The 23674-nt window shown below is 56.3% G+C and overlaps 5 protein-coding genes across 5 annotated transcripts; 1 reads left to right on the top strand and 4 right to left on the bottom strand.

Moving 5' to 3' along the window:
• Window positions 1–6443: 6443 nt before the first annotated feature.
• On the bottom strand, window positions 6444–9673 carry SPBR_06498 (uncharacterized protein; the record flags this gene model as incomplete). Its single annotated transcript, XM_040764754.1, has 4 exons — window positions 6444–7870; window positions 8166–8197; window positions 8372–8437; window positions 8502–9673. 4 exons carry the CDS (start codon window positions 9671–9673, stop codon window positions 6444–6446), a joined length of 2697 nt encoding a protein of 898 aa, XP_040617265.1.
• Window positions 9674–10834: 1161 nt separating this feature from the next.
• Window positions 10835–11797, bottom strand: SPBR_07626 (enoyl-CoA hydratase; the record flags this gene model as incomplete). The annotated part of the gene is made up of 1 exon (XM_040765880.1): window positions 10835–11797. The coding sequence occupies one exon, from the start codon at window positions 11795–11797 to the stop codon at window positions 10835–10837; it is 963 nt and encodes a 320-aa protein (XP_040617264.1).
• A 528-nt stretch (window positions 11798–12325) lies between these two features.
• Window positions 12326–13527, bottom strand: SPBR_07406 (uncharacterized protein; the record flags this gene model as incomplete). Its single annotated transcript, XM_040765660.1, has 4 exons — window positions 12326–12720; window positions 12796–13203; window positions 13316–13327; window positions 13491–13527. 4 exons carry the CDS (start codon window positions 13525–13527, stop codon window positions 12326–12328), a joined length of 852 nt encoding a protein of 283 aa, XP_040617263.1.
• A 1601-nt stretch (window positions 13528–15128) lies between these two features.
• SPBR_06776 (gata transcription factor) lies at window positions 15129–17303 on the bottom strand (the record flags this gene model as incomplete). The annotated part of the gene is made up of 2 exons (XM_040765032.1): window positions 15129–15334; window positions 15395–17303. 2 exons carry the CDS (start codon window positions 17301–17303, stop codon window positions 15129–15131), a joined length of 2115 nt encoding a protein of 704 aa, XP_040617262.1.
• A 2073-nt stretch (window positions 17304–19376) lies between these two features.
• On the top strand, window positions 19377–23664 carry SPBR_06383 (DNA repair protein RAD50; the record flags this gene model as incomplete). The annotated part of the gene is made up of 5 exons (XM_040764640.1): window positions 19377–19398; window positions 19478–19505; window positions 19564–19654; window positions 19750–19833; window positions 19909–23664. The coding sequence occupies 5 exons, from the start codon at window positions 19377–19379 to the stop codon at window positions 23662–23664; spliced, it is 3981 nt and encodes a 1326-aa protein (XP_040617261.1).
• Window positions 23665–23674: the final 10 nt, after the last annotated feature.

Below are 23674 nucleotides of genomic sequence, written 5' to 3'. Positions count from 1 at the left end.
GCATCTCATACGTTTGGTCGTCAGAGCATTTTCAAAACTTTGCATCGTTCGACCTGTTTTTTCATTGACTTTCTCCTCGTATGGGGATGAAAGCCACATGCCTCGCGAGCCTGTCTTTCGAGCTCCCCTTGTCCCCATACCAAGCACCGCCCAAAGGGTACATGTAAGATACTGGACGCTATTGCCTGGCCTACGGGATACTACCTTCGCGGGTCTGGGCACTGGAGTCGCGAAAGCTTGACGGCAACCTAGACCACGGTGCGAACTACAGTGTACGTTTAGCAGCATATCGTTTGCTGGCACTGTATATAACAACCGCAAAAAGCCAGCAGCACCAGATGCAATGCCGCATGATTGGACCTTGTACAGTCTACGATGTATTCTTTGTGTTTTCCATCCAAGCGATTGCTATATCGGGGACACGCACGGGAGCGTGCATCAGGAAACGTCCCGGGCCCCCGGCATGGCAAACAAGTGATTGGCTGTCGACACAAGATGAGACGAGGCGCAGGACGGATGGTGAAAGAGACGTCGAATGGCCGTCTTAGCCGTTGATTTTTTTCAATCGACTTGCTTCAAGATATGCTGACAGCGGTTGGCCTCTTGTGGCGCAAACGGAGAGCCTGCACCACAGCGACACAGTGCACGCACTGTGCGCTGATATTTGTAGCCATGCGCTGAGAGCTTCAAAGTAGTGGGTCTGGCTGCGACTCCACAGCCCGCTAGACACCCGCAAGCTAGGGGTTATAAACGCATTTCATGAACAGTCTCGAAGCATTTAGCTGCATTCGGCTCGATTGGCAAAGGCGCTGCGTTGTGATTCGCTAGCTGCCTATTGAGCAACCTCTGTCCCGCGAAGAGGTCCTGTGTCCACTGAATCTCTGCCGGCTGCCTCTTTGGTAAGTGTACTGGGTGTTTTCATGGCCCCAGCTACTCCTGTTCGCCGTCTTCCGTCTCCATGACACCACTATGGCGTCTGCCAAGGCTGCCGAAGGGACAGTGCTGTAATGGAAGCTGGAAGGCTGTGAGTCGGGCAGTGCCAGCCATGGCAGAAGGCAAGGGGAAAGCGACGGCCAAGGAGGCAATTCGCACGTGCCAGACGATCTACATACATATTCTTCACTTTGGCATCGATGCTCCATGCCGGTCTTCATTTTTATTTGTTTTGCTTTGTTTTCTTGACAAAGCCTCGCCAACGCGCGGCCTCTTTTCTTTGGCTGCCGTTCACCTTTGTTCCTTTTCTCTTGTCTACGGTGTCTCAGCGGATTGGACAAGGCTGTGCATGGAACGGCGCAGGAGGCAACACGGCCAAGCAAGCGCGTGAGGCAAAAATGTGCAACAGCCGGGACATGATTCGTCGAACAATACGAGAAGCCGGCTTGACCAGGGACATGGTCACGATGATACGCGACAGACAAGACAACGTAGCACAGACGGCCATTCCAATGGGCAGGGGGCAGCGAGCATCGTGGCATCCGGTTTGTCTCGGACTTGGCGCTGACGAGGCAGCCAGCCCAAGCCATAACCTAAAGTCAGATGCTCCGTAATGTAGAAGGACGGAGAAGACATTGGCGTTCTGGAGTTAGCTGAGGAATGCAGCCTGCAAATATTATTTGCAAATGTCACCGCCATTGCCATAGTGACAGCAGATTACAATATTTCAGACATCAATGGCACGGCAGAGTATGTCGTAACGGCGTAGCCTTGCATGCGATACAGCAGTGCCCAGACGAGGTAGTCAGGTAGTTGAGGCAGTCATACGGGTCCTACCCAGAGGTACGGTGTGTCGCTTTCGTGCATGAAAAGGGCACAGTACTGATTCGCAGCTGCTCGCAGGAAGAGAAGTGTCGCCACGACGAGAGACACAGCAAAGACGAAAATGGAAGGTCACATAATGAAACAAGACATTGTCTCGACAAACCAGCTGCCTTGACAGGAAGGTCGAGGCCAATGCCTTGAGGCGAAAGCCAAGAAAGCGTGCACATCCGTTGTCGATTCCGGTTTAGATAATGTCGCACGAACATGCGGAGTATATCGTGCCAGTATATGCTATTGGACAAGTAAATTACACTCCATTGAATTGTGTAGGTTTGTCGCCCTTTTTCCTTGATTGTGTATAAACGATGTAGTACGGAGTATTTGCACAGTTGTCTTGCTTGCCAAATTATGTGCTTATACGGGCGTACGGCATTCTTAGTCATTCACTGGTTGCGGTCTGCCAAGATCTTGGAAAGCGTGGCATTTCGGCAGTGCAAAGCCACTTTGTACTCAATAAACTCACACTAAAGCTCTCAACCCCAAAAATCGTCGGAATTGAGACTAGATTTGTCTGTGTGGACCGTGGGCGATTGTATTTCGGTGTTGTCGGATAAATTTTTGTATATACGGAAGACTGTTTCGTTTGTGTAAGAGGTCTAAAAGGCAATGGTTGTTCTCTCTTGACATTTTAAATTTTTCTTTTTTTTTTTTTTTTTTTTTTTTTTTTTTTTTCTTACATGGATATTCAGTGACAGCATAATTCCACTGAGCCGGAATAAAATACTATTTGAGAATCAAAAGTGCAACCATGCTATTGATTTAGCATATTCTTGTTGGAGAAAATACAGACACAGTTATTGAAACCGGGGGTCCGTACGGTAAAAATGCCGCTTTGGGGAGACGGTCAACCCGACCCGAAAACTCTGAAAGTCGCCTGATACCATGCACCGGCTGCTCCGTGCCATTCGACAAACCACCATGCACCACGAGGACGACAGAGTTCAGAAAAAACAGCAAAGCATGTACACGTGCTCCCTATTGCTCACCGACGCATATGTTGCGCTTTAGGCACCGCGGCCCAACGAAGACCAAAACGATCCTCAAAAAATCGAATGCCAGACTGCCAGACTGGGCCGGTCGGGCAATGATTGGAAAACGGGGGGATTTCCCAATTCGGTTCCTGCAGGAGACCGTTCTGTGTCTGTAAGTGAGGGTGACAGTAGCGGCCGGAGCGAACGCCACCATGTGGCAGTGCAGGCTTTCAGGAACGAAAACGACTACCGAACACGACCACCGAAAACTCTCACGCCACTGACGACTTGACGAGTGGAATAATCACGTGAAGAAACAGGTTGACACCACTCTTGCTGCCGTAGACCTGTTGATGCTGATTTGGCGTTTTGCCGAACGGTCCCGTCTGAAGTCAACCTGGAGAGTGAACCCTTCTGCCGACGGTGTCGCGTGGTGGTGGCTGGGCGGCCGTTCACAAAACGGGAAACAGGGGAGCTCGTGTTTGTTCGCTAAGCGGGAAAAAAAGGACGACGTGGGGGAACGATGCACCTGCTTGTTCTAGACGAGTCGGATGTACACTTTACGAGAAGGAAAGGGGGGGAAACGACAATACTCACGCATCGGAAAATATACGGCAGGAAATGTGATGGCAAAACGGCGATCGACGCAAGCACAGCCTCGTTGTGCCATCCAGTGTTATCAACATTTTGTAGCGCAACGGGCGTTTGGGAAAAAAGACTCTTATATTGCCAAGGAGTCGAACAAAAGGCGACGGCAAAGGAGGGGAAAGGAGAAGAAAGGAAGGTGGAAATCAAACATTTGACCAAACGACATGAGAAAGATGGAGATCATGTGTATAATATGGGCTGCTGACGGAACCGATGCCAATAGGAGCATGCGACACACACCATGAACAACCAACACACCCCACCTCATGATCTCTTCACCTCTTGATGACTTGATAAGTTGATAACTTAATGTCCTCCTTCCGTTCGCGGAGAGGCCACTTCCGATGGCCCGCCCTCGTACCGTCCTGCTGGGACGCAGAATGCAACATCGGGCGTGGCTGTGCAGGCCGGGACGCAGAAGGACAACGAGATGTTGAGACACTGTTGAGGGGGAGAAGGGAGGAGCGCCCGTCTTTGCCCGTCGTTTGCTTTGATTTTTTTTTTTTGGAGATCTCGGAAATCTCGGGAAAAGCATATATCTCCTAGAAAATCAAACAATAAAGTGCCGGACAAGTACTGGCAAACACGGTTCGCAGAAAGCAGCCTCGTCCGTTTCATCATGAAATTGTGATAAAAACGAAATCAAATATATGTTCCGTCAGAAAATCAGGACGTCCAACGGCTAGAACTTTCCAATATACAAATTCAAGGGGAAAAAAAGAAAGCAAAACTGTATAACGTGGTGCGACTGAATAGTGCGACTGAATAGTGCGACTTAAGCTTCTGTAGGTTGCACTTTCGTTCTCAGAGCCCGCTTCCGCTCCGACCTTCCCATTCGACCCGGCCTTCTCGGCGTAGAGGGGGCAGTAATAGTCTGTGGTCGTCAAGCTTCTTTGACTGTGTCTGCTCCTTCTCTTCTGCTCTGACAAGACCATTGATGCGCACAAATAAAAGAAGCCATGGCTTAAACAAAAGCTGAGCGGCTCCCACATCCACACAGTCTGGCGTGGGTCGAAAGGGGAAGCCAAGAAAAGTGCAAATGCAACGCTCTTGGCACCGTTTGCCTCCCTTGGCGCCGAGATTCATCTTATCAAATTGCACATGAGGTATCGAACTATGAAGCAATGAACGAAAGTACGGCATACCGAGGAAAAATCGGACGCATCTTGTGAAAGGCGCAAATCAGCCTACTCGTCTACAAAAATGAGCCCCAGGAACATTCAGATGAGTAGTACTTAATTACAACATACAAGGAATGGATGTTGGGTGTTGAATTCTCCCATTGTACTCAAAAACATAGGCTCCACCAACATTGTAATTACCATGCTTCGTCTATAAAGTTTATGAAATAAACGCTCACACAAATGCTTCTTTACAAATTCACCGTTTCCCACCCGGATCTGTACAACATATATCACCACACACCGACAAAGCAGGGCATTTGAAGGTCTTTTATTTTGAATTGTGAATGGTGGTCGTTGTCCGTTATCGACAAAGTGGAGTTGGAGCGTGGCAGTGCCGGCCCAAACAGCCCGTTTTACTCCTTTTTTCCCCATCTCCATCTGTCCGTCCTCGCGTCTCGTTTCCACACTCTAGCTCGAAATGGCTCGAAATGGCTCGAAACATATACTACTTTAAGTATATGACGATTGCACATGGACGACTGACGCAGGCTTTTTCAGTCCGCCTTTGCTGTGCATTGTTGAAATCTATCGTGGTAATTTGTCGATTCTGCGGTTTTGTAATGCTCACTTTTTTTTACATCACGCAACTGCCAAGACAGTTACCGGCTCGTGAGTTGAGCGATTCGAAAAGGTCTGCTCTCAGGGAGCTGCGGGAGATGAGTAAGAAGTATGCCTGTCAATGAACTGGGGCCAGGCCCGCGAGGACATCATCTCCGTTTTGCCCAGCTTGTTTTCTTTTAAGGGACCCCTAAGAACTACAACTAACAAGGAGAAGATAAGTGCATATGGCCAGGCCGTGGTTGACCTTGCCCTGGGCCATTCCAACCCTGACTCAAGCAGCGATCATGTTTTCTTCTCTGGCTCTCTCCCAAACTTCTCCTTGGCTTGTTTCTCTATTTCCCCCTTCTTCCGGATCTACTTCATTTCCTTCTTCCATGGAACAGTTCTTTTTTCCCTCATTTTCTTGCAACTTTTGATGAATGATGAAATGATAAAATGATTAAACATGCCACGGTTCGGCAGCGGCTCCACCGGCAGAGTGGGCGAGAAGGATTTCTGCTGCTTCTAAAGGTCTCCCATTCGCATTTCATTTTCATTTTCCATTTTTTCCATTTTGCTCTTCCCCAATTTCCGTCAGTCACGGAACTTGGCCAGTGCCAATATGAATACATAACAAGCGTCGACACGTCGACAATCGCAAATCTCCTTATGGCTGCGTAGAAAAGGCAGTACGAATACGGCGCAAGCGACGGCAACGAGAGAAATTGCAATGATGTTCGACGCCCGACAACCTGCTGCACACACGACTTCAAACTCCGCTGCGGCGTCACTATCTGACAATCAATCGAGACGCCATGGAATGTTGTCGATGAGGTAAAACAGGTTGGGCCGATACAGCAGACGCTTGGCTGCATCTTCAATGCCTTTGGATCGATCGCCTTTCTTAAGTTTTCCTTCTTGCACAGCCCTTACTTCTGGAGACAAATGGAGTAAGAAATACGTCGTACTTCCATTGCGTGTGTCGGTGGTTGGGCTCGTCGTACGTCAGTTTGTCGCCGTCAGGGCCTGGGAACCAAGCCCGACTTCAATGCCCTGATCGCCTCAGACAAGCAGTACTTACGTGAAGCGGTTAACGTCGGCACCCGCATGATACATGGCCAACAAAACAGGATCCAAAGTCTTGATTAAATTTTCTCTAAACCTAAACCAAACGCCCTGCAGCGCAACAAACGCCTGCCCATTCCGTGCCCTGTTCTCCAAATGCCATCTCCCGTGACGCGTGTCGCAAACCATGTTTCTGCGGGCGGAGCACTCTGTGCTTTTATCGCCTGCCAAGTGACACGTCCTTGACCAACACCAGCCCCCCGAGATCGCTGGCCGTCTCACCTTGGTCATCATGACCATCGTTACCACTTCCTCTTCCAAACACCTGGCGTCGTACCACGAGGCGCAGCGTGTCTTGCCAGAACTGCGCCACCACGTCCTGGAGTCCGGTGCCTGTCTGGCGGAAGTCGGGGAACGCGTTGACCTCGAGCAGCCAGGCCGTCGGCGATGGGGATGGCGATGCGTCCGTCGACGACGAGGCACTCACGAGAAAGTCGAGACCGTAGACTTCAAAGGCATGGCCCAGAGGCTGGAAGTGGATGGGCGCGGCCACGGCAGCGGCCTCAAAGATTTCGCCGGTGACCCGGCAAATCTGGTCAAAGATGGCGTCTTTGATGGCATCGTTGACGCTGCTGCCCGCCGGCTCCTCCAGATCCCAGAACCGCCGTACCGAGTCGCCCTTGTCGGCCTCGTCCTGTAGACACGTATTGGTCAGGTGCGCCGCCAGATCGGGGCTGCCCTCGTGGCCCTCCTCACCCCCTCCTGCACCGCCCTCCGTCTCCCAGGGCGGCGTGTACGCCTTGGCCGCAAACAGCGCCAGCATGTCCCGGTGCACGTACACGCGCAGCGCGCCCACGCACAGCACATAGACGCGGATGTGGAACTTGCGCCCGTCCGTGCCCGGCAGCAGCAGCGGTGGGTGGATGTACGGCTGCGCCACAAAGTGCCGTAGGTCGGCGGCCGCCACCGCATCGTTGTGGTCGTCGTCGTCGTCGCCGTAGCCCTCCTCGCCGGCCTCCTCCTGCTCAGCCTCCCAGCCGTCAAAGATGCCCTGCAGGTCCTCCATAGTGCTGAAGAGCCGGATGCCCTGGCCGCGGTCGCTCATGCTGGGCTTGAGGATCCACCACTGGCGTCTGGCTTCGTCCTCGCAGTCTTCGTTGGCCGCGAGGCTCGCGCGCAGGTCAAACGCCTCGACCAGCGCGTCGTCCAGGAACTCGGCGTAGTCGACCTCGAACGTCTCCGTGCGCTGGACGTGCCGGGCGAGCACCGACTGCGGGCGCTTGGCCACCCACTGCTCCACTGTATTGGCCAAAAAGTGCTTGCGAATCAGGGCCTTGCGGATGATGTAGCTGTTGATCACAGTCGATGCGGCGTGGCGGGCGGCGTAGTCAAAGTCGATGACTTCGTACGGCGTGATTTGCAGCACCTTTGGGGTCGCCTCTGTCTTGCGAACGACGTCGTCCACAAGTCCCTGCAGGGAGACCGGCTCGGCAGCCGTCGGCAGTGTGGCTCCCGGCGCTGCCTCCAACAGATGTAACTGACTTTCCGGGATGGCAGCCTTGAGCGCGTCCAAGATGATGGGCTGGACGTAGGGGTCCTCGTAGGCGACGAGGGCATAGAGTGTCTCGTTGGATGCAATGGGTACTGATGGTGTTGGCGTTTTTCCCTCTGGTTCCTTCTCTGCTATGGACAAACTTTCTATCGGTACACTTGCGACACTGGTTGACTCCTGTGATGCGGGAGGGTCCCTGAAGGTTGGCTGTTAGTGATACGATCCGCTTGAAAAACAAAACAAGGCAGGGAAAATAAAAATGCAATGCAGCTCGGTTATCAACAGCACTCCGGAGGAGAGAACCTGAGAGAGAGAAGAGGTAAAGGGAAAAAAAATCAAAAAAATCGATTGCGTCTATATCTGTCTATAGAGCTAGAGCCTCCACACGATACGTGTTGTTCCGCTCTCCGGTCTGTGACCTGTATCCAAGTTGATATATACACAAAAGCGTGCTCCAAGAAGACTTGGGCTCAAATAAATGAAACGGTATATAGGAGAGGTCATGACGCAGCCAAATAAGGAAACAAATACAATAGAAAACAAATGAACCTCAACATAACGAATGGCCGGGGGAAAGAAGCTGGTATACTCACAGGCGGAACTCGGTCTGGTGCAGCTTGGTTGCCGTCTGAAAGAAGTTTGCTTTGAGTGGTGTTATGCTGCTGGCGTTAGTCGACTGCAAGTTCATATAAAAACAGGACTATCTAGCAACCGGAGACGTACCTTGTCAGACCTTCCCGCACGGCCCAGCCGTCGTTGCCGGGCGGCGCTTCGTCCACACTGCGGTAGACATCAGAGAATTGCGGCTGCCACTTGAAGTGGCGGTGCGTGATGGGTGCCGTATGGCCGTGGCCGGAGCTAGCACCGGAGGCTGCTGCTGCTGCTGCTGCTGCTGTTGTTGTTGTTGCTGCGTTTGATGTTTGCGTAGCTACGTCTGGTCTTTCTGATGCCGACGCCGCCTTTTTGGCGGCCTCACCATGGGTCTGGCTGGTGCGGAGCCGCTCCTCTTCCACATCCGTGGCGCCGCTGGCCGCGTCCTCGACCACGTCCTCGACCACGTCCTCGACCACGTCCTCGACCACGTCCTCGACCACGTCCTCGACCACGTCCTCGACCACGTCCTCGGCCACGAAGCACCCGCCCTCGCTCCAGTAGTTCTGCAGGATGCCCGCGTACACCGTCTTGTGCGTCGACACACCCGCGACCAGCGGCACATTGACGCTGTACAGGTCGACACTGTCGGCGCTGTCCCGCGGCACGTCCTTGGGCCACTGGCGGTAGAGCGCCTCAATGACGCGCACGGCATGGCGGCTGGCCTCGGCAATGATGTCGCGGTCGTGATTGCGGCTGAAAAACGCGTAGCTCAGTGCAATGGCGGGCTTGTTGCAGGTGGCGGCTTCGAGCGCGCCGCCGAGCGTGCCGGAGCTCAGGGCAAAGACGGCCGTCGTGTTGCGGCCGTAGTTTGGCCCCGAAACAACCAGGTCAATGGGCGGGCGCTCTTTGAAGACGTGGAACAGGCCAATCTGGACGCACGATGCCGGGGTGCCGTTGACGAGGACCCATTCCTCGGGCGCCTCGTCCGAGCTGCCGTTGGTGCCGGCGTTGCTATTGCCGTTTTGGCGGAACGGCCGCGTGTGCACGGTGCCGGCATTGCCGGGCTCGCCTTCCGCTTGGGAGATCCCTGCCGGTAGACTTGACCATGGCGGCGGGCGGTAGTAGGTGGGCTCGACGGTCTGGCCGATGATGTGTGCCTTGCCGATCCAGGAACGCTGCGTGTGCGGCAGGCAAACAGACACCAGGTGGCCGGCCTGCTGCAGCTCGCGCACGAGGCTGTGGACGTACGGCGACGAGTGCGTCGACGGTGGACCGTCGTCGTTGACGATGAGGATATGCATGGCGAAGCCGAACTTTGCGACGTGAGGCTCCGATGCTCGGGACGGAGAGAGAACGTGGCGACAGAGGCTCGAGGGGAGGACTGGAGGAGAAAGCGGGAAACGAGAGAACGAAAGGGCAGAAAAGAAAGCCAAAAGAGAAAGGCAAAAGAGAAAGCGGAAGGCGATCGGATGGTAGTTGTACGAAAATAGCAGTCCCGGACGCAGCCACAGGGTCACAATGGCACGCGGTCGCGTTGGGCTTCTGATGAAAGTCGCAAGTGTTGGATGTGCTGTTGGAGGAGTATGAAAAAAAATTGGAGAGCAACGAAAAGAGGTCCAATGCCGAGATGCTAGCTCCGGTCTAGGAGCGGAACTCGCGCCAGGCAAGCAGCGCCATAAGCTACGTGAGCAGTTACTGGAGGCCACTGCAAACCGTGCCTAAGCAGTAAAATAGCGCCCTGTTGGTTGCCTTGGGTAGGCTCAAGATGCAAATACGGAAGCAACGGCAGCTTCACGGGGAGTAGAAAATCGGGGCATGTATTCCGGGGCGGGGCAACAGAGGGCGGAAGGCGCGATTCACTTCAATAAAACGGGAAGGAGCTTGAGACGGAAGGGGCAACCAGCAAGGGACATGCGTACCTGCCCGGACCCGAGCATCGGGAAATGACAATATCTACGGCGAATATGGCAAGGTGGGAAAGAGGGGACGGACCCTCTCCATGGACCAAAAGAGGAATTTCAAGCCACCCTTTGAACGCCATTCAAGGCTTCATTTTCATGGATTCTACATCCGCGTACGTACTTGGCGGCCACAGTGAGACACCATCGGAAGAGGAACCTACCTTGGCCTGGCCAATGCGATGAGCCGAATACTACTCCCCATGAGAGAACCGATGCTCAAATGGATTGTCTGTGCAAGGCGGCTTTTTTATTCCAGATGGGAACATTCCAGACAGTTGCCTTGCTTGATATATCCGACTTGGACGCCCGCTACAAGCTCGCGGCTGTAGATGGACGCGCTCTGAACCCGGTCCACAGCTGCCAAGATGATACCAGCATGGCTCGATCCTCGGCCTCGTCACACCGTCCACCGTCCACCGTCCAATCAAAGTTTGCAATCATTCTCTTGATACTATGTACACAGGTGCATGCACGGCATGACTGTTGCCTTGCTGCTCCGACTTACAACTTGGCCTTGTCTGTCTCGTTGGCCCGCTCGAGGATCTTGGTGTCCCACCACGGCCACTCCACGGGGCCGTCCTCCTCCATTGTCCCCTGGAAGTTCGGTGCCCGCTTCTCCAGGAAGCTCGCCATGCCCTCCTTCAGGTCCCGGTTCTGGAACCGCTGGAACAGCAGGCTGCTCTCCAGAAGGTGCGCCTCTTCCGGCGTGCTCCCGCCGTGGTGCAGCATGTCCTTCATCACGCGCGTGCTTACCGGGCTCGTGTTGGCCGCAATGTCCTCGGCCAGGCCCAGCGCCGTCGGCAGCACCTTGTCCGGGTCAACAATCTCGGCGAACAGCGGCGACAGCATCTTGTGGGACGCCGGCAGCACACTGCCCGTGGTCGTCAAGTAGGCGGCGGCTGCGTGACCCACCAGGCGCGGCAGAAAATACGACGAGCAGGCCTCCATGACCAGGCCGCGGCGCGCAAAGACAAACCCATACTTGCCCTTGTTGCTGGCCACCCGAATGTCGGCGGGCAGCGTCATGGTGATGCCGACGCCGACGCCGCTGCCGTTCATGGCGGCAATGACGGGCTTGCGGCAGTGGTGGATGGCGAGCGACACGGCACCGCCCAAGTCGCGGTGGTTGGAGCGGGTGTCGCCGCCCGTGTTGAAGCCAATGTCGAGGTCGGCGCCGGCGCAGAACGTGCGGTTGTTTGTCATGTCGCTGCCGGTAAGGACAACGCAGCGGACGCGCGCATCGCGCGACAGCAGACCGAACGCTGTGATCAGCGAGCGGGCCATGTCCGCGCTGAAGGCATTATGGGCCTTGGGGCGATCGAGGACCACGAGAACAATGGGTGTGACGGCCGGGCTGTTTGCAGGGTGGTGCTGGAATCGAATATCTGGGAGGTGGAAGGTCTCATAGTTGTCTGGCAGTGGAATGTCAGCTACCGGCGTCGTGTTTTTGCGCTCGTAACTCATTTTGTGTGTTGTTATTGTGACAGATCTCAGCTGCTTGGTTCAATGCATCAGTTCGCTTCCTTCTTTCGCAATTCTCGTCTGTTCTTTTTGTCAGTCGTAAATGTCTGGCGCGTTGCGAGCTGTCAGGCGAAGCTCACCAGCTCACCTTATGAGGCACCATGAATTCCCCCAGACCGGCACAGCCTAGCTTCCCCGCGAGACGCTAACTATTCCTGCCGAGGTCATTTCTCCACCAGCACGCTGACTCGGTGTCAAGGTTGATGATTCTGATCAACTTTCGTGATTAGTATTACAAAATAAGCATCATACGTCGGCTAGGGTGAAGGCGCGGTCAGGCTAAATTTAATGTGTCATGTGAATATTCAATGTCTGTTATCCATGGTGACGAGTATTGCAGTCCAATTCTTTTGACAATTGACAATTTCTATTGTTTAATGACAAAACATAATTTTTTTATTGCTTCGCTCTGCTCTCGAGACAGTGCTCTGCACAGAATGCAACATTGCTGCACTACTTACGTTGTCACCTTTACATGAACTTGCTCGCCATACCCAGCAGGCTGCCCATGCCGCCCGAGCCGCCCGAGCCGCCCGAGCCGCCCTGGCTCTTCATGTACATCTTCAGGGCCATCTCACCGGCCTTTTGCACGGCTGACTCCTTGCTGGCACCCGAGGCCACGTTGCCCTGCGAGCTCTGGCTATCAAACAGCTTGCTGGCCTGGCTCATGGCCATGCCGATGAACTGGCTCTGGCTGCTGCCACCGCCGCCGCCGCCGCCGCCGCCGCCCCCCGAAGTGAACGTCTTGAGCGCCTGGATGGCCGCGGCGCTGCCCATACCGCCAGCGGTCGCCTGGCCGCCGCCGCCGCCGCCGCCGCCGCCACCGCCACCGCCACCGTAGTACTGCTGGTGGTGCTGAACAGCCGCTGGACAAGAAGTGTTAGTATTATGTGTGCTTCAGAAGAAGTTGCAGTGTGTAGCCACGTAGGGATGTTACATACCGCCCTCGTCGAGGTCCTCGTTGGCGAGGCCGTTCTTGTTGCCGCCAATCTTGTTGAGGATGTCGGCGAAGAAGTTGGGGCTGTCGCCGTCGCCGCTGTGCTGGGCTGCGGCGTGGGCCGCGCCCTTCAGGTCGTCGTCGTCATCATGGTTGTAGTTGCCTCCGCCGCCACCGTACTGCTGTTGGCCACCGCCGTAGTCCTGGCGGCCGTACTCCTGCTGACCGCCGCCGTAGCCGCTGCCCTGCTGGCCACCGTACCCGCCCTGCTGGCCACCGTACCCGCCTTGCTGGCCACCGTATCCACCCTGCTGGCCACCGTACCCGCCTTGCTGGCCACCGTATCCACCCTGCTGTCCGCCGTATTCACCCTGGCCGCCCTGGTGGTGGCCGCCGTGATGACCGCCGTGGCCTATGTGTGACGAGACACGTATTAGAATATGTCGACGAAGAAGTCTTTTGGATGCTCACATGGAGAGCTGTCAATAGTTGTATTGAGTGTAATGGGAGAGCTTTAAACTAACCGCCGCCGTATTCTGCAAAGCACGGTGTTAGCAGCGCATCAGACAATAAACGCCAGCCGCAAGACGACGGAGCAGACAATACGAGTATAGGAGTCGAGCATGGACGCTGTCTTCTCCTCCATGTCCAAACCTCTCTTCAGGAAGTTGCTTTTAGGGCGAAGGCAAGAATACTTACGCTGGCGTCCGTTGTTGTTGTCGTCACCGCCCCACATTTTCAGAGAGATCGATCGGGGGAGTTTCTGGTAGATTGGAAGATGGAATGCTGCAGGTGTTGAGGATTCGTTGCAAGAGACGGAGCAGCTTGAAACGAGAAGAGGAGATAGAGTGAAAGTTAGCAACGAAACAAAAGGAAAACAAAAGGAGGTTCAAAGCAAGAGGGGCAATTCGAGAAAGGGCGCGATGGGCGACATTAATACTGTTGGGTCCCTCCTTCCCTTTGGTTTTCTTTTTGCGACTTCCTTCATCATTGGGCTGTCCATAAGCGCCCCTTCCCCACCTCATTCGGCATGGCTGATCGCTCCTGCCATGGAAAACAAATGCTCGGAAAACTAAGCTACCCAGTGGGAGCTTCGAGCTACGAGCTACGACGGTACCTCATTGGAGAAGGACCGTAGGGGAATGTGACTAGGTGGGTTTCGAAGGTAGGGAAGAGAAACAAATCTGTATGGAGGCAGCGAGGGGCGGCCAATTGGCTCTGGACTCTGGATGGGGCTGAAACGAACTGGGAAGACGCGGCATCGACCATGGAATAATGACGTCTGCGGGGCTCCCTCCCTTTGTTTTCGACTCCCCCAAGGGCGGGCTGTTAAGGTGCATTACCTGGAAGCCATGAAGCCAACGAAGCCAATGAAGCCGTTCGAACACGACGAGTGAGCAGAGCTCTTTGACTTCACCCTCGTGCTTCGTGCAGTTGCCTCTCCGAGGAGTGACGGCGCGGAGACTGAGGAGCGCAATGTGACAAGGTAGCATTCGATGTGTCCCGTCGCCCATGGTTTGCTGCCCGTCCATCTGACCTCTAGGGATTCGCTGGCACAAAGTGTCTTGGCAAAGACGCAAGTTGATGAGCCATAGCAGTTGAGTGGACGAGTCGAGCGAGCCGGACGAGTGCAGAGGCGAGACGGTGGGCAGGAGGAGACGGGCGGATCCTGGTCGAGCTGAAAGGTTCGGCAAGGAGCTAGGCCAAGCTGTGTGCTCCAAGGTTCCAAGTGGATTAACCAAAAAGAACGATGAATGAGGGGCACGTTCAGATCCGAAGGGCGGAAAAGAGCTGGCAAGCTGCAAGACGCCGCGTATACACTTTTCGGTCAAGGGTGCCACAAGTTGATAATTGTGGTCACTGGAAGCACCCCATCACATTCAAGGTTCGCAAAATGCACAATTTATAAAAGGCATTCAGAAAGAGGAAGCCGGAGGTGCGGAACAGAACTTAGAAATTTGAAAAAAAGAAATAAGAAAGGACGAAACCTTGTTGTATGCTAAAACCAACATCGTGTTCTCTTGATCCGGCCGTTCCATATTTCCCAGGCCATTGGGTGTAACAAACATGAGAAAAAAACAACCAAAACGTCCGTGTATGTATATGAGTCGCAAAACAAAGCAGAAGCAAAATGTCAAACCAAAACCAATTTAGCAAAGCCAAAACCAAAAAATGACGAACCCGCACCGAACCAATGACCTTGTATCGTGTACCCAAGGCTTCCGTATGCAAATAAAATACAAAATGTCAGCAGACAAAAAAAAAAAAAAAAAAAAAAAAAAAAAACAAAAGAACATGAGGAAAACATGTCATCTCGTAACGTGACACTTTTATACATTACTCCGCGCGTCGTGGCGACCCGCCGCCGGAAGCGTTGACGGGCTCTGCCGCGTTTGCCACGCCGACGCCTCCTACCACACCAGCCGCCGCCGCCGCCTTTTTCTTTTCGCGCTTTTCCTTCTTGGCCCAGCGCAGACCGCAGGCATTGCACAGCGTCTTGGGGCCGCTGGGGCCCTTGCGCCATTCTGGCGACTCCAGCGTGCCTGGGAAACAATGTTAGCTGTGCTCAACTATCGATAAGCTTATACAAGGAGAGTACCTACCACAGTCGGTGCAAACATATTCTTCGGCGAGACGCGCCTTCTTCTTCTTGTCACCTGCCCGCTGGTCGCGGTTCGCCGAAAAAGCAATGCCTGCATCGCCCTTGATGAGCCGCGGGCTGCGGTTGCCCGTGGACAAGCCGCGACTGCGCTCGCCTTCCTGGTACCGCAGGCCCGTGAGCATTTCAATCGTGTCGGCCGTCGAGGACATGGGCAGTCCGGCTGCGGCAGCAGCATTGCTACCGCTGGACGGCCCAGCCACACCAGCGCCTGCCAGTCTGCCGCCACCGGACAACGGTCCGCTATCCGCACTCGTGGAGGCTCCCGCCGCCATCGAGCCAGGCGCTGCTGCTGTGCTCCCTGCGCCGGTCGTGGCCTTGCCTGTGCCCGGTGAACCCTCGTAGCGAGCCATCTTATCTCCCAACGAGTCGGCTGGCCGGGCGGCAATGCCTTCGAGGTTCTCGCGCGTCAGTGCGGCATTGTTTGGCCCGCCTCCTGGCATCATGGCGAGCTTGAGTGGCGTCATTGGTGGCGGCATGGACATGCTGTCGTTGTTGATGTTGTTGTTGTTATTGTTGTTGTTGGCGCCGTAGACAGAATTGTTTGCTATAGCACTAGCCATGGCGGATCCCATCACAGCGGCGGCCGCGGCGCCAGACGTGGCCATATAGGACGGTGCATCCATGTTCTGTCGCCAGACCCAGCTCTGGCTCTGCGTGTGCGATTCGTCGTCGTGGTCTTCAGACGCCTCCTCGCGCCGCAAGTCGTCGATTCGACGTCGTAACCGCTCGTTCTCCATCTTGTGCTCGAGGAACGAGTCCAGTAGGTTGGAGTTCTTCGTCGGGTACTCCCGGCACATGAGGAACACGGCCTGGCAAAAGGGGGTCTTGTTGGACGGGTTGGACGCAAAGCGCGAGGTGGCAATGTGGGCGTGGCCGGCCATGTCGACAATGACGTAGTCGCCGTCCTTTTTGCGCAGGCGCACAAACATGCGCAGGCTGCTTGCATTGGCGATGCATGCGTTGAGGTCGGCGATGAACACAGAGCGGTCGTCTGGGTGCGTCAGCTCGGTCAGCGACTGGCCCGCAATCTCGTCGGGCGTGTAGCCCAGGATCGAGGCGACATTGGGCGAAGCATAGCGGATGCGGCCGTTGGGCTCGATGATCTGCAGCAGGTCGGTGAGCTCCTCGACGACCTTGGCCGGCCAGTTCTTGCGCCGTGTGAACTCGGTCAAAGCGCCACCCCCGGCCGGCCCGGCACCAGCGGCACCGCCTGCTGCACTGCTGGGCCCGCCGCTCGTAAAGCTGTCGAGAGGCAGCGGGCCGCCACCAGGCTCGTTGACGCCGCCCATGACGACGTTGCCATCGACACCGTCTCTGTCTTGTTGCTGTGAGGGACTGTCGTCGGTTGTATTGCCGTTGATTTGCATGCCGTTGTTGATGTTGATATGGTCACCATTGGCAGCTGCGCGCATCGAGCCATAGTCGAAAGGCAGCGATGCTGTGGTGGACTGTGATGGTAGAGCCTGTGATGGTGGAGGCGGAGGGAACATGGATCCTGGCTGGTGCGGCGCAAGGCCGGAGGACATGTCCTCGAAGCTGTCGAAGAAGGTGGCCGGCTGCTCATTGAAAAACATCATCATGGCATTGTCCGTTGCTTGTTGTAGTTGTTGCTGCTGCTGCTGCTGCTGCTGCTGTAGTTGCTGCTGTAGTTGCTGCTGTAGTTGCTGCTGTAGTTGCTGCTGTTGTTGCTGTTGATGCTGTTGCTGTTGTTGCTGCTGAAATTGCGCGGCCACTGTTGCCATGGCAGCCGCGGCCTGATCGTTGGTCATCACGGACGGTCCGCCATCGCCTCCGGTCTGGCCGTTGAAGGCGAAGAAGTCGCTGGCGAGTGGCGGTGGTCCGTGTGACATGGCTGTGCGAGTGGAGGCGGAACGAACCTACGCCGTACGGGCAGGCGAAGAGTGAGAAGGGTAACGCAAGGGACCACGCTGGGAGTGGTCTCTCAGTACGGCGAGGGGTGATGCAACTGTGCCGATGCAGAACGCCAGAGCCGGTGACTGAACGAGGGCACGAAGCGGGGCCGGCACATGCTATGCGGCATCGAGACGTGGGGTAGAGACCCCAGGGCAGTGACGGCCAGACGAGCCGGTGACAGATGACGTTGGACTTGGGCGCGTGCAGACGACAGACCGGTCGTGATCTCCAATTGGGCGTTGATAGCTTGCTGCCCGTGACCCGTTCCTCAGAGATTAATGCCGTCAACGGTGGCGATGAGGTGGACGAATGAAGAAGAGGGGAAACCAAGAATCATTTAAATAAAAGAAAAAAAGAGAAACATATGAATAGAAAAGAGGAAAAAAAAAGGGATCCGACAAGAGAAAACTGATCAAAGGTCGTTGTTTTGAAAATCATGGTCCATTGAGCATACATCCACTTCGCCCTTTGGTCTGGGGTCTGGTCTTTGGGAAGGTGCTGTGTGGGGGGAGGGGCGGAAAGTTCCCCTCCCTCTTCTCATTGGCTGCAGGAGCTCACGCAGCGAATAGGCACAAAGAATATCGAGGAACCAGAGAGCCCAGAACCAGACCCTGGCGCGCCTCTCCCGTCTCGGGCTAGGGAGCTTGTGAGATCATCCAAGGATAGTTGCTGCTTGGCGTAGTGCGTGGGTGGTGACCCTGCGTTGTGCGTTTTCGGTGGACTCGCCTGACGCAGTCTCGGAACGAGCGACTGATGTACGTCCTATTTCCTTGGTTCTGCAGGCTTTTGGCGTGTGGATTGCGCAGTAATTATTATTTCATAGTGCTGTGAAGGCTGTGTCACCGAGCATTTTTGCCCCCAAGACAGGTACTAGCGCACCTTGCTGTGGGTGCCGTACAGAATACAACATACAGCGGTGGTAATTGCACAGCAGTGCACTGGAGATGCCTAGTGGGGTGTGACCCTGGAGCAAATGAACCGAGCCGGTGACTGCTAGGCTCGTTCTTGCCAGAGTAAAAGTCGACGGGGTTCTTTCTTATGTCATAATCGACTACGGCTTTCGATGTCGCTGCTCCTGCCTAGTCGACTTTTCTTCGTCCGAAGAATTCGAATGAGCAAGTGGGGTCTCCGAGTCTTTAGGCCGTTCTTTCCTCGAGTGGAGGAAGGCGTCGCCGAATACACAAAACCGGAGAAACGGCGGAGACTCGCCCTATCAAAGAGCATCACCTAAACGCCGACCGTACTGAGGTGGCCCGTACGTCACAGCATGTTGAAAAATGAGACGGTGAGATACGAGCAAAACCGTATTTGTACAGTTGTACACCAAAGAAACAGCTGCCGCCGTTGATCCGGCTTCTTGATCCGGGTCCCTGTTGGGTTCCCTCTTCAAACTCCAGGATCTACCTTTTTGCTTCCGAGTGGCGAGGACCCTGGATGTTGTGACGCATGACGAAGGGCTGAAGCTATCTGAAGTCGGTCACGGGAGCCCCGAACGTCTGACGTCAATGGCATGCGCTTATGACTTCATGGCGGGTTGGAAACTTGGCACATAGCATCGGTTATCTAGCCCCACTGTTTCGACAATGAGACAGTGTTCATACAGTATATATACTGTACTAACACTATGTTCCTGCCAAAGTGGTCACAAAGCCCCGCAAATTAGGAGCGCTGGTCCCGTGAGCCCGCGCTTTCCTCCTTTCCTCGCTAGGCAGACAACGCGCTCACTGTCACTGGTCGCGCGTCGGCACTTTATGCGTGTGTTGCACAATCACCATTTTTCGTGCCTCCAACGGCCCCGGCCTCGACGTCCATAACGACCACGACACCGGGTCTCGGCTTACTCTATAGGTGCTCGTTCTGTCTTCGGCTCGGTCCCCTATCGTTGATGCTGCTGGATGGGGCGGTCTTTCTTACTCTCGTGAAGAGTGACGGTCGATCCAGCTCGCCACAATGTATGTTTATGTTTCCCGCTTCATCCCCGTTACCGTACACTGTAGATTCTTATTCTCATGCTGACACATATCCTCTCAGGTGTGCGTTCCTATACTCCACGCTGTTCGACTTCGCAGCTATCCACGATTGTGGCTAACATCCATGCGTCGACCCCTAGCGAAGATCGAGAAGCTCGGAATCCGGGGGTGAGTGTCATTCTCTGCCTCCCACACGGCGCGGAACGACTTGCTAACAGCCCTTCAGCATCCGGTCCTTCAGTCCGGCCAGCCAAGAGTCTATGCTGTTTAACACGCCGCTGACTCTGATTGTCGGCTACAACGGTTCTGGAAAGACGGTGCGTTTGGCGTGCACCCACGGCCGATGACGCCCATGGACGGCGATTGTCTCGCAGCCACTGCAAAATATCTACATCTATACTGACGCCCACAGACCATCATCGAGACTCTCAAGTATGCCACCACCGGCGAACAGCCGCCGAACAGCAAAGGTGGCGCCTTTATCCACGATCCCAAGGTCCGTTGCTGTCCCCTCCTTTCGGTGTGCCTCTCGCGGCCAACAAACACGTTCTTATACATGTGCACGTTTTAGTTATGCGGCGAAAAAGAGGTCCTGGCACAGGTCCGCCTGTCCTTCCAGTCTACCGTCGGGCAGAAACTGGTCGTCACCCGCAGCCTGCAACTCACCATGAAAAAGACGCAGCGCTCCATGAAGACGCTCGACGGCTCGCTCGTCATCTACAACAACGGCGAGCGCACCGGCCTCTCCACCAAAGTCGGCGAACTCGACGAACTCGTGCCCAACTACCTCGGCGTCTCGTCCGCCATCCTCGACGCCGTCATATTTTGCCACCAGGACGAGTCGCTCTGGCCCATGAGCGAACCGGCCGCACTGAAGAAGCGCTTTGATGAGATTTTCGAGGCCATGAAGTACACCAAGGCCATCGACAACCTCAAGGTCGTCCGGAAGAAGCAGGGCGAGGAGCTGCAGAAGCTCAAGATGCTCGAGGCCACAAACAAGGAGGCCAAAGAAAAGGGCCAGCGTGCCGAGAAGCACCTGGCCTCCCTCCAAGCCCAGATCGAGGACCTACGCGAACAGGGCGAGGACTTGACCCGGCAGATGGACGACGTGCAGGCGGCCGCCAAAGAGCGCCGCGAACAGGCCACGTCCTTCTTTGGCATTGTGCAGGAGCTCAAGAGCAAGCAGGACCAGTTCGAGGTGCGCAGCGAGACCATGGCCGAGCTCAAGGCGAGCATCGTCAAAATGCGCACCGAGTCGGACGCGTGGCTCGACGAGCACCTACAGCAGTACGAGGCGACCCTGGCGCGCCTCCAAAACGACAAGGAGGAGCAGACGGCTCGGTTCCGCCAGCTGCAGGCGGGCCTCGCAACCTCGCGCAGTGCGCTCGGCGCCCAGCAGGCCGAGCAGGGCAAGCACCAGTCGGACAAGGAAAAGTACGAGCGGCAGCTGCAGACCCGCATCGACATGATCCACGAGGCCGCCGCGCGCCACGAAATCCGCGGCTTCGAGAGCGACGACCTGCGCGACAGCCACATTCGGGCGTTCCGGGAGCGCATCCAGAAGCTGCTGCAGGACAAGCGGCGCGATCTGGAACGACTGCAGCGGGAGAACGCCAAGGAGCTGGAAAAGGACACGGCCGTCATCAGCGGGCTGGAAACGCAAAAGGCCACCCGCACACAGGACCGCGTCGCGGCCAAGCAGCGCATTGCCGCCATTGACAAGCGCATGGCCGTCCTGCAGCGCGACATCCAGAAACTGGATGTCGATGAGGGTGCCCAGGCGATCCTCGAATCGACGTACGCCGACCTGGAGGCCCGCCTGAAGCGGGCCACAGACGACGCTCACGCGGCCGGCATCGACGGGCAGATTGAGCAGGAGAACAACCAGATCTGGCAGCTCGAGAACGAGAGCGAAAAGCTGGGCCGCGAGATGGTCGAGTGTATGCGGCGCGCGTCGGACCGGGCCCAGCTCGATCTGCGGAAAAAGGAAGCCGTCGAGCGCAAACGCCGCTTGGACACTCTGACATCGACGTGGCGCGGCAAGCTCGGTGCCATTGTCGGCCAAGGGTGGACCGCCGAGTCCGTGGATGCCGACTTCCAATCGGTCCTCCAGGGTCTCGTCACAACGGCCGGCGACGCGCGCAAACAGGTCGACGCCAGCCAGCAGGAGCTGAAGCAGGTCGAGTACAAGCTGTCCACGATCCGCGACCGGCAAAAGAAGGCGGTCGCGCAGTCGGCCACGTGCCAAGCGACCGTGCTCGAGGTGCTCCGGGCGGTCAAGGCCGGCGGCGAGGAGGGTGCCAGCGCCTCGGAATCCGTGTCGATCGAAGAGTACCAAGAAGAGCTGGACAATCTGGAGTCGGAGATTCTCACGGCCGAGAAGGACATTAGTCTGTTTGATCATTTGAAGGACTACTATTCCAAGTCCCAAAAGGTCCTGAACCGCTTTAACAAGTGCTCGCATTGCGACCGGTCGTTTGCCGACCAGCCGCGGGAGCGCTCCAAGCTGCTTGAAAAGATTGCCAAGAACCTCGACGACAAGCAGAAGAAGGAGCTGGAGCAGGAAAAGGACATGCTCGAACAAAACCTGGGCCAGCTGCGCGCCGTCCGCACACAGTACGAGACCTATACACGCCTCGAGTCGGAGCTGCCCGGTCTGCGGGACGAGCTCAAGGCGGCCGAGGGGCAGCGCGATGCCCTGGTGCGCCGGCTCGAGGACCAGGACGCCTCGTTCAAGGAGGTCGACGAGAAGCGGATGGACGTCGAGTCGATGGCCAAGACGGTGGCAAGCATCTCGCAGGCGGTCAAGGACGTTGCCGCGTCGGACGAGCAAATTGAGAAGCTAGCCTCGCAGCAGCAGTCGGCGGGCTCGTCCCGCAGCTCCGAGGAGATCCAGGAATTGCAAGCCACCTGCGCTGACCAGCTGCGTGCGGCCAAACAGCGCCTCGCCAAGCTGTCCGACGACCGGCAGCGCATGCGGGATGCCGTCAGCACGCTGGAGCTGGAGCGGAGCGAGCTGAAGAACAAGATTGCGCACGCAGCGCGGCAGGTCGAGCGGAAAGCGGACCTCGTCAACCAGATCCAGGCGTTCAAGGACGAGTCGACGCAGCAGCGCGAACTGATCCAGCAGACGGACCGCGACCTCGAGGCCCTCGAGCCCGAGATCGCCAAGGCGCGCACCATCCGGCAGGACACCGTGCAGCGGGGGCAAGAAAAGGAGCGCGTGGGAGCCCAGGAGCGCGATGCGGTGGCGCACACGGTGAGCGAGCTGCGGATGGTCGAGAAGGACATTGACGACTACGTCGACCGCGGGGGGCCGGCGCAGCTTCTGGCCAATGCGCGCGCCATTGCGACGCTGGAGCAGGCCATTGCTGGCCAGGAGCGCGAGGCGGACGAGCTGGCGGCACAGGTCAACAAGATGAAGGCGGAGATTGACAACAGCGACCGCGAAAAGAAGAACATTGCGGACAACCTGAGCTACCGGCGCAACTCGCGGCTGCTGAACGAGCTGCAGCGCGACATTCGGGACCTGGAGGCGCGCAATGCCGAGGACGACTACGACCGGCTGGTGGGGGAGGCCAAGCGGTTCGAGGTGCAGCACAGCAAGCTGCTGGCGGAGCGCAGCGCGATCTGGGGCAGCATGAAGACGAAGGACGAGGAGCTGCTGCGGCTGCTGGACGAGTACGAACAGGAGTACAAGGAGGCCGAGTTCCGCTACCGCGAGTCGCACATCCGCGTCGAGACGACCAAGGCGGCGATTGACGACCTGGGCCGCTACTCGGCGGCGCTCGACAAGGCCATTATGGAGTACCACGGCCTCAAGATGGAGGAGGTCAACCGCATCGCGGGCGAGCTGTGGCGCGCGACGTACCAGGGCACCGACATTGACACGATCCTGATCCGGTCCGACAACGAGACGGCGACGGGCAAGCGCAACTACAACTACCGCGTGTGCATGGTCAAGCAGGACACGGAGATGGACATGCGCGGGCGGTGCTCGGCGGGCCAAAAGGTGCTGGCGAGCATCATCATCCGGCTGGCGCTGGCCGAGTCGTTTGGCGTCAACTGCGGGCTGATTGCGCTGGACGAGCCGACGACGAACCTGGACAGCGACAACATCCGGTCGCTGGCGGTGGCGTTGCACGCCATCATCAAGGCGCGGCAGGCGCAGGCCAACTTCCAGCTGATTGTGATTACGCACGACGAGGAGTTTCTGCGGCACATGCGCTGCTCGGACTTTTGCTACACCTTCTACCGCGTGTCGCGTGATGACCGGCAAAACAGCGTCATTACGCGGGAGCCCATTACGCGGTTGATGGAGGGATAGTTTGGCTGAG

This window comes from Sporothrix brasiliensis, assembly GCF_000820605.1.
Source record: "Sporothrix brasiliensis 5110 chromosome Unknown Cont20, whole genome shotgun sequence".
Taxonomy (NCBI): domain Eukaryota; kingdom Fungi; phylum Ascomycota; class Sordariomycetes; order Ophiostomatales; family Ophiostomataceae; genus Sporothrix; species Sporothrix brasiliensis.
Note: the sequence above shows the minus strand (reverse complement) of the source record. Positions and strands in the feature narration are given on the sequence as shown.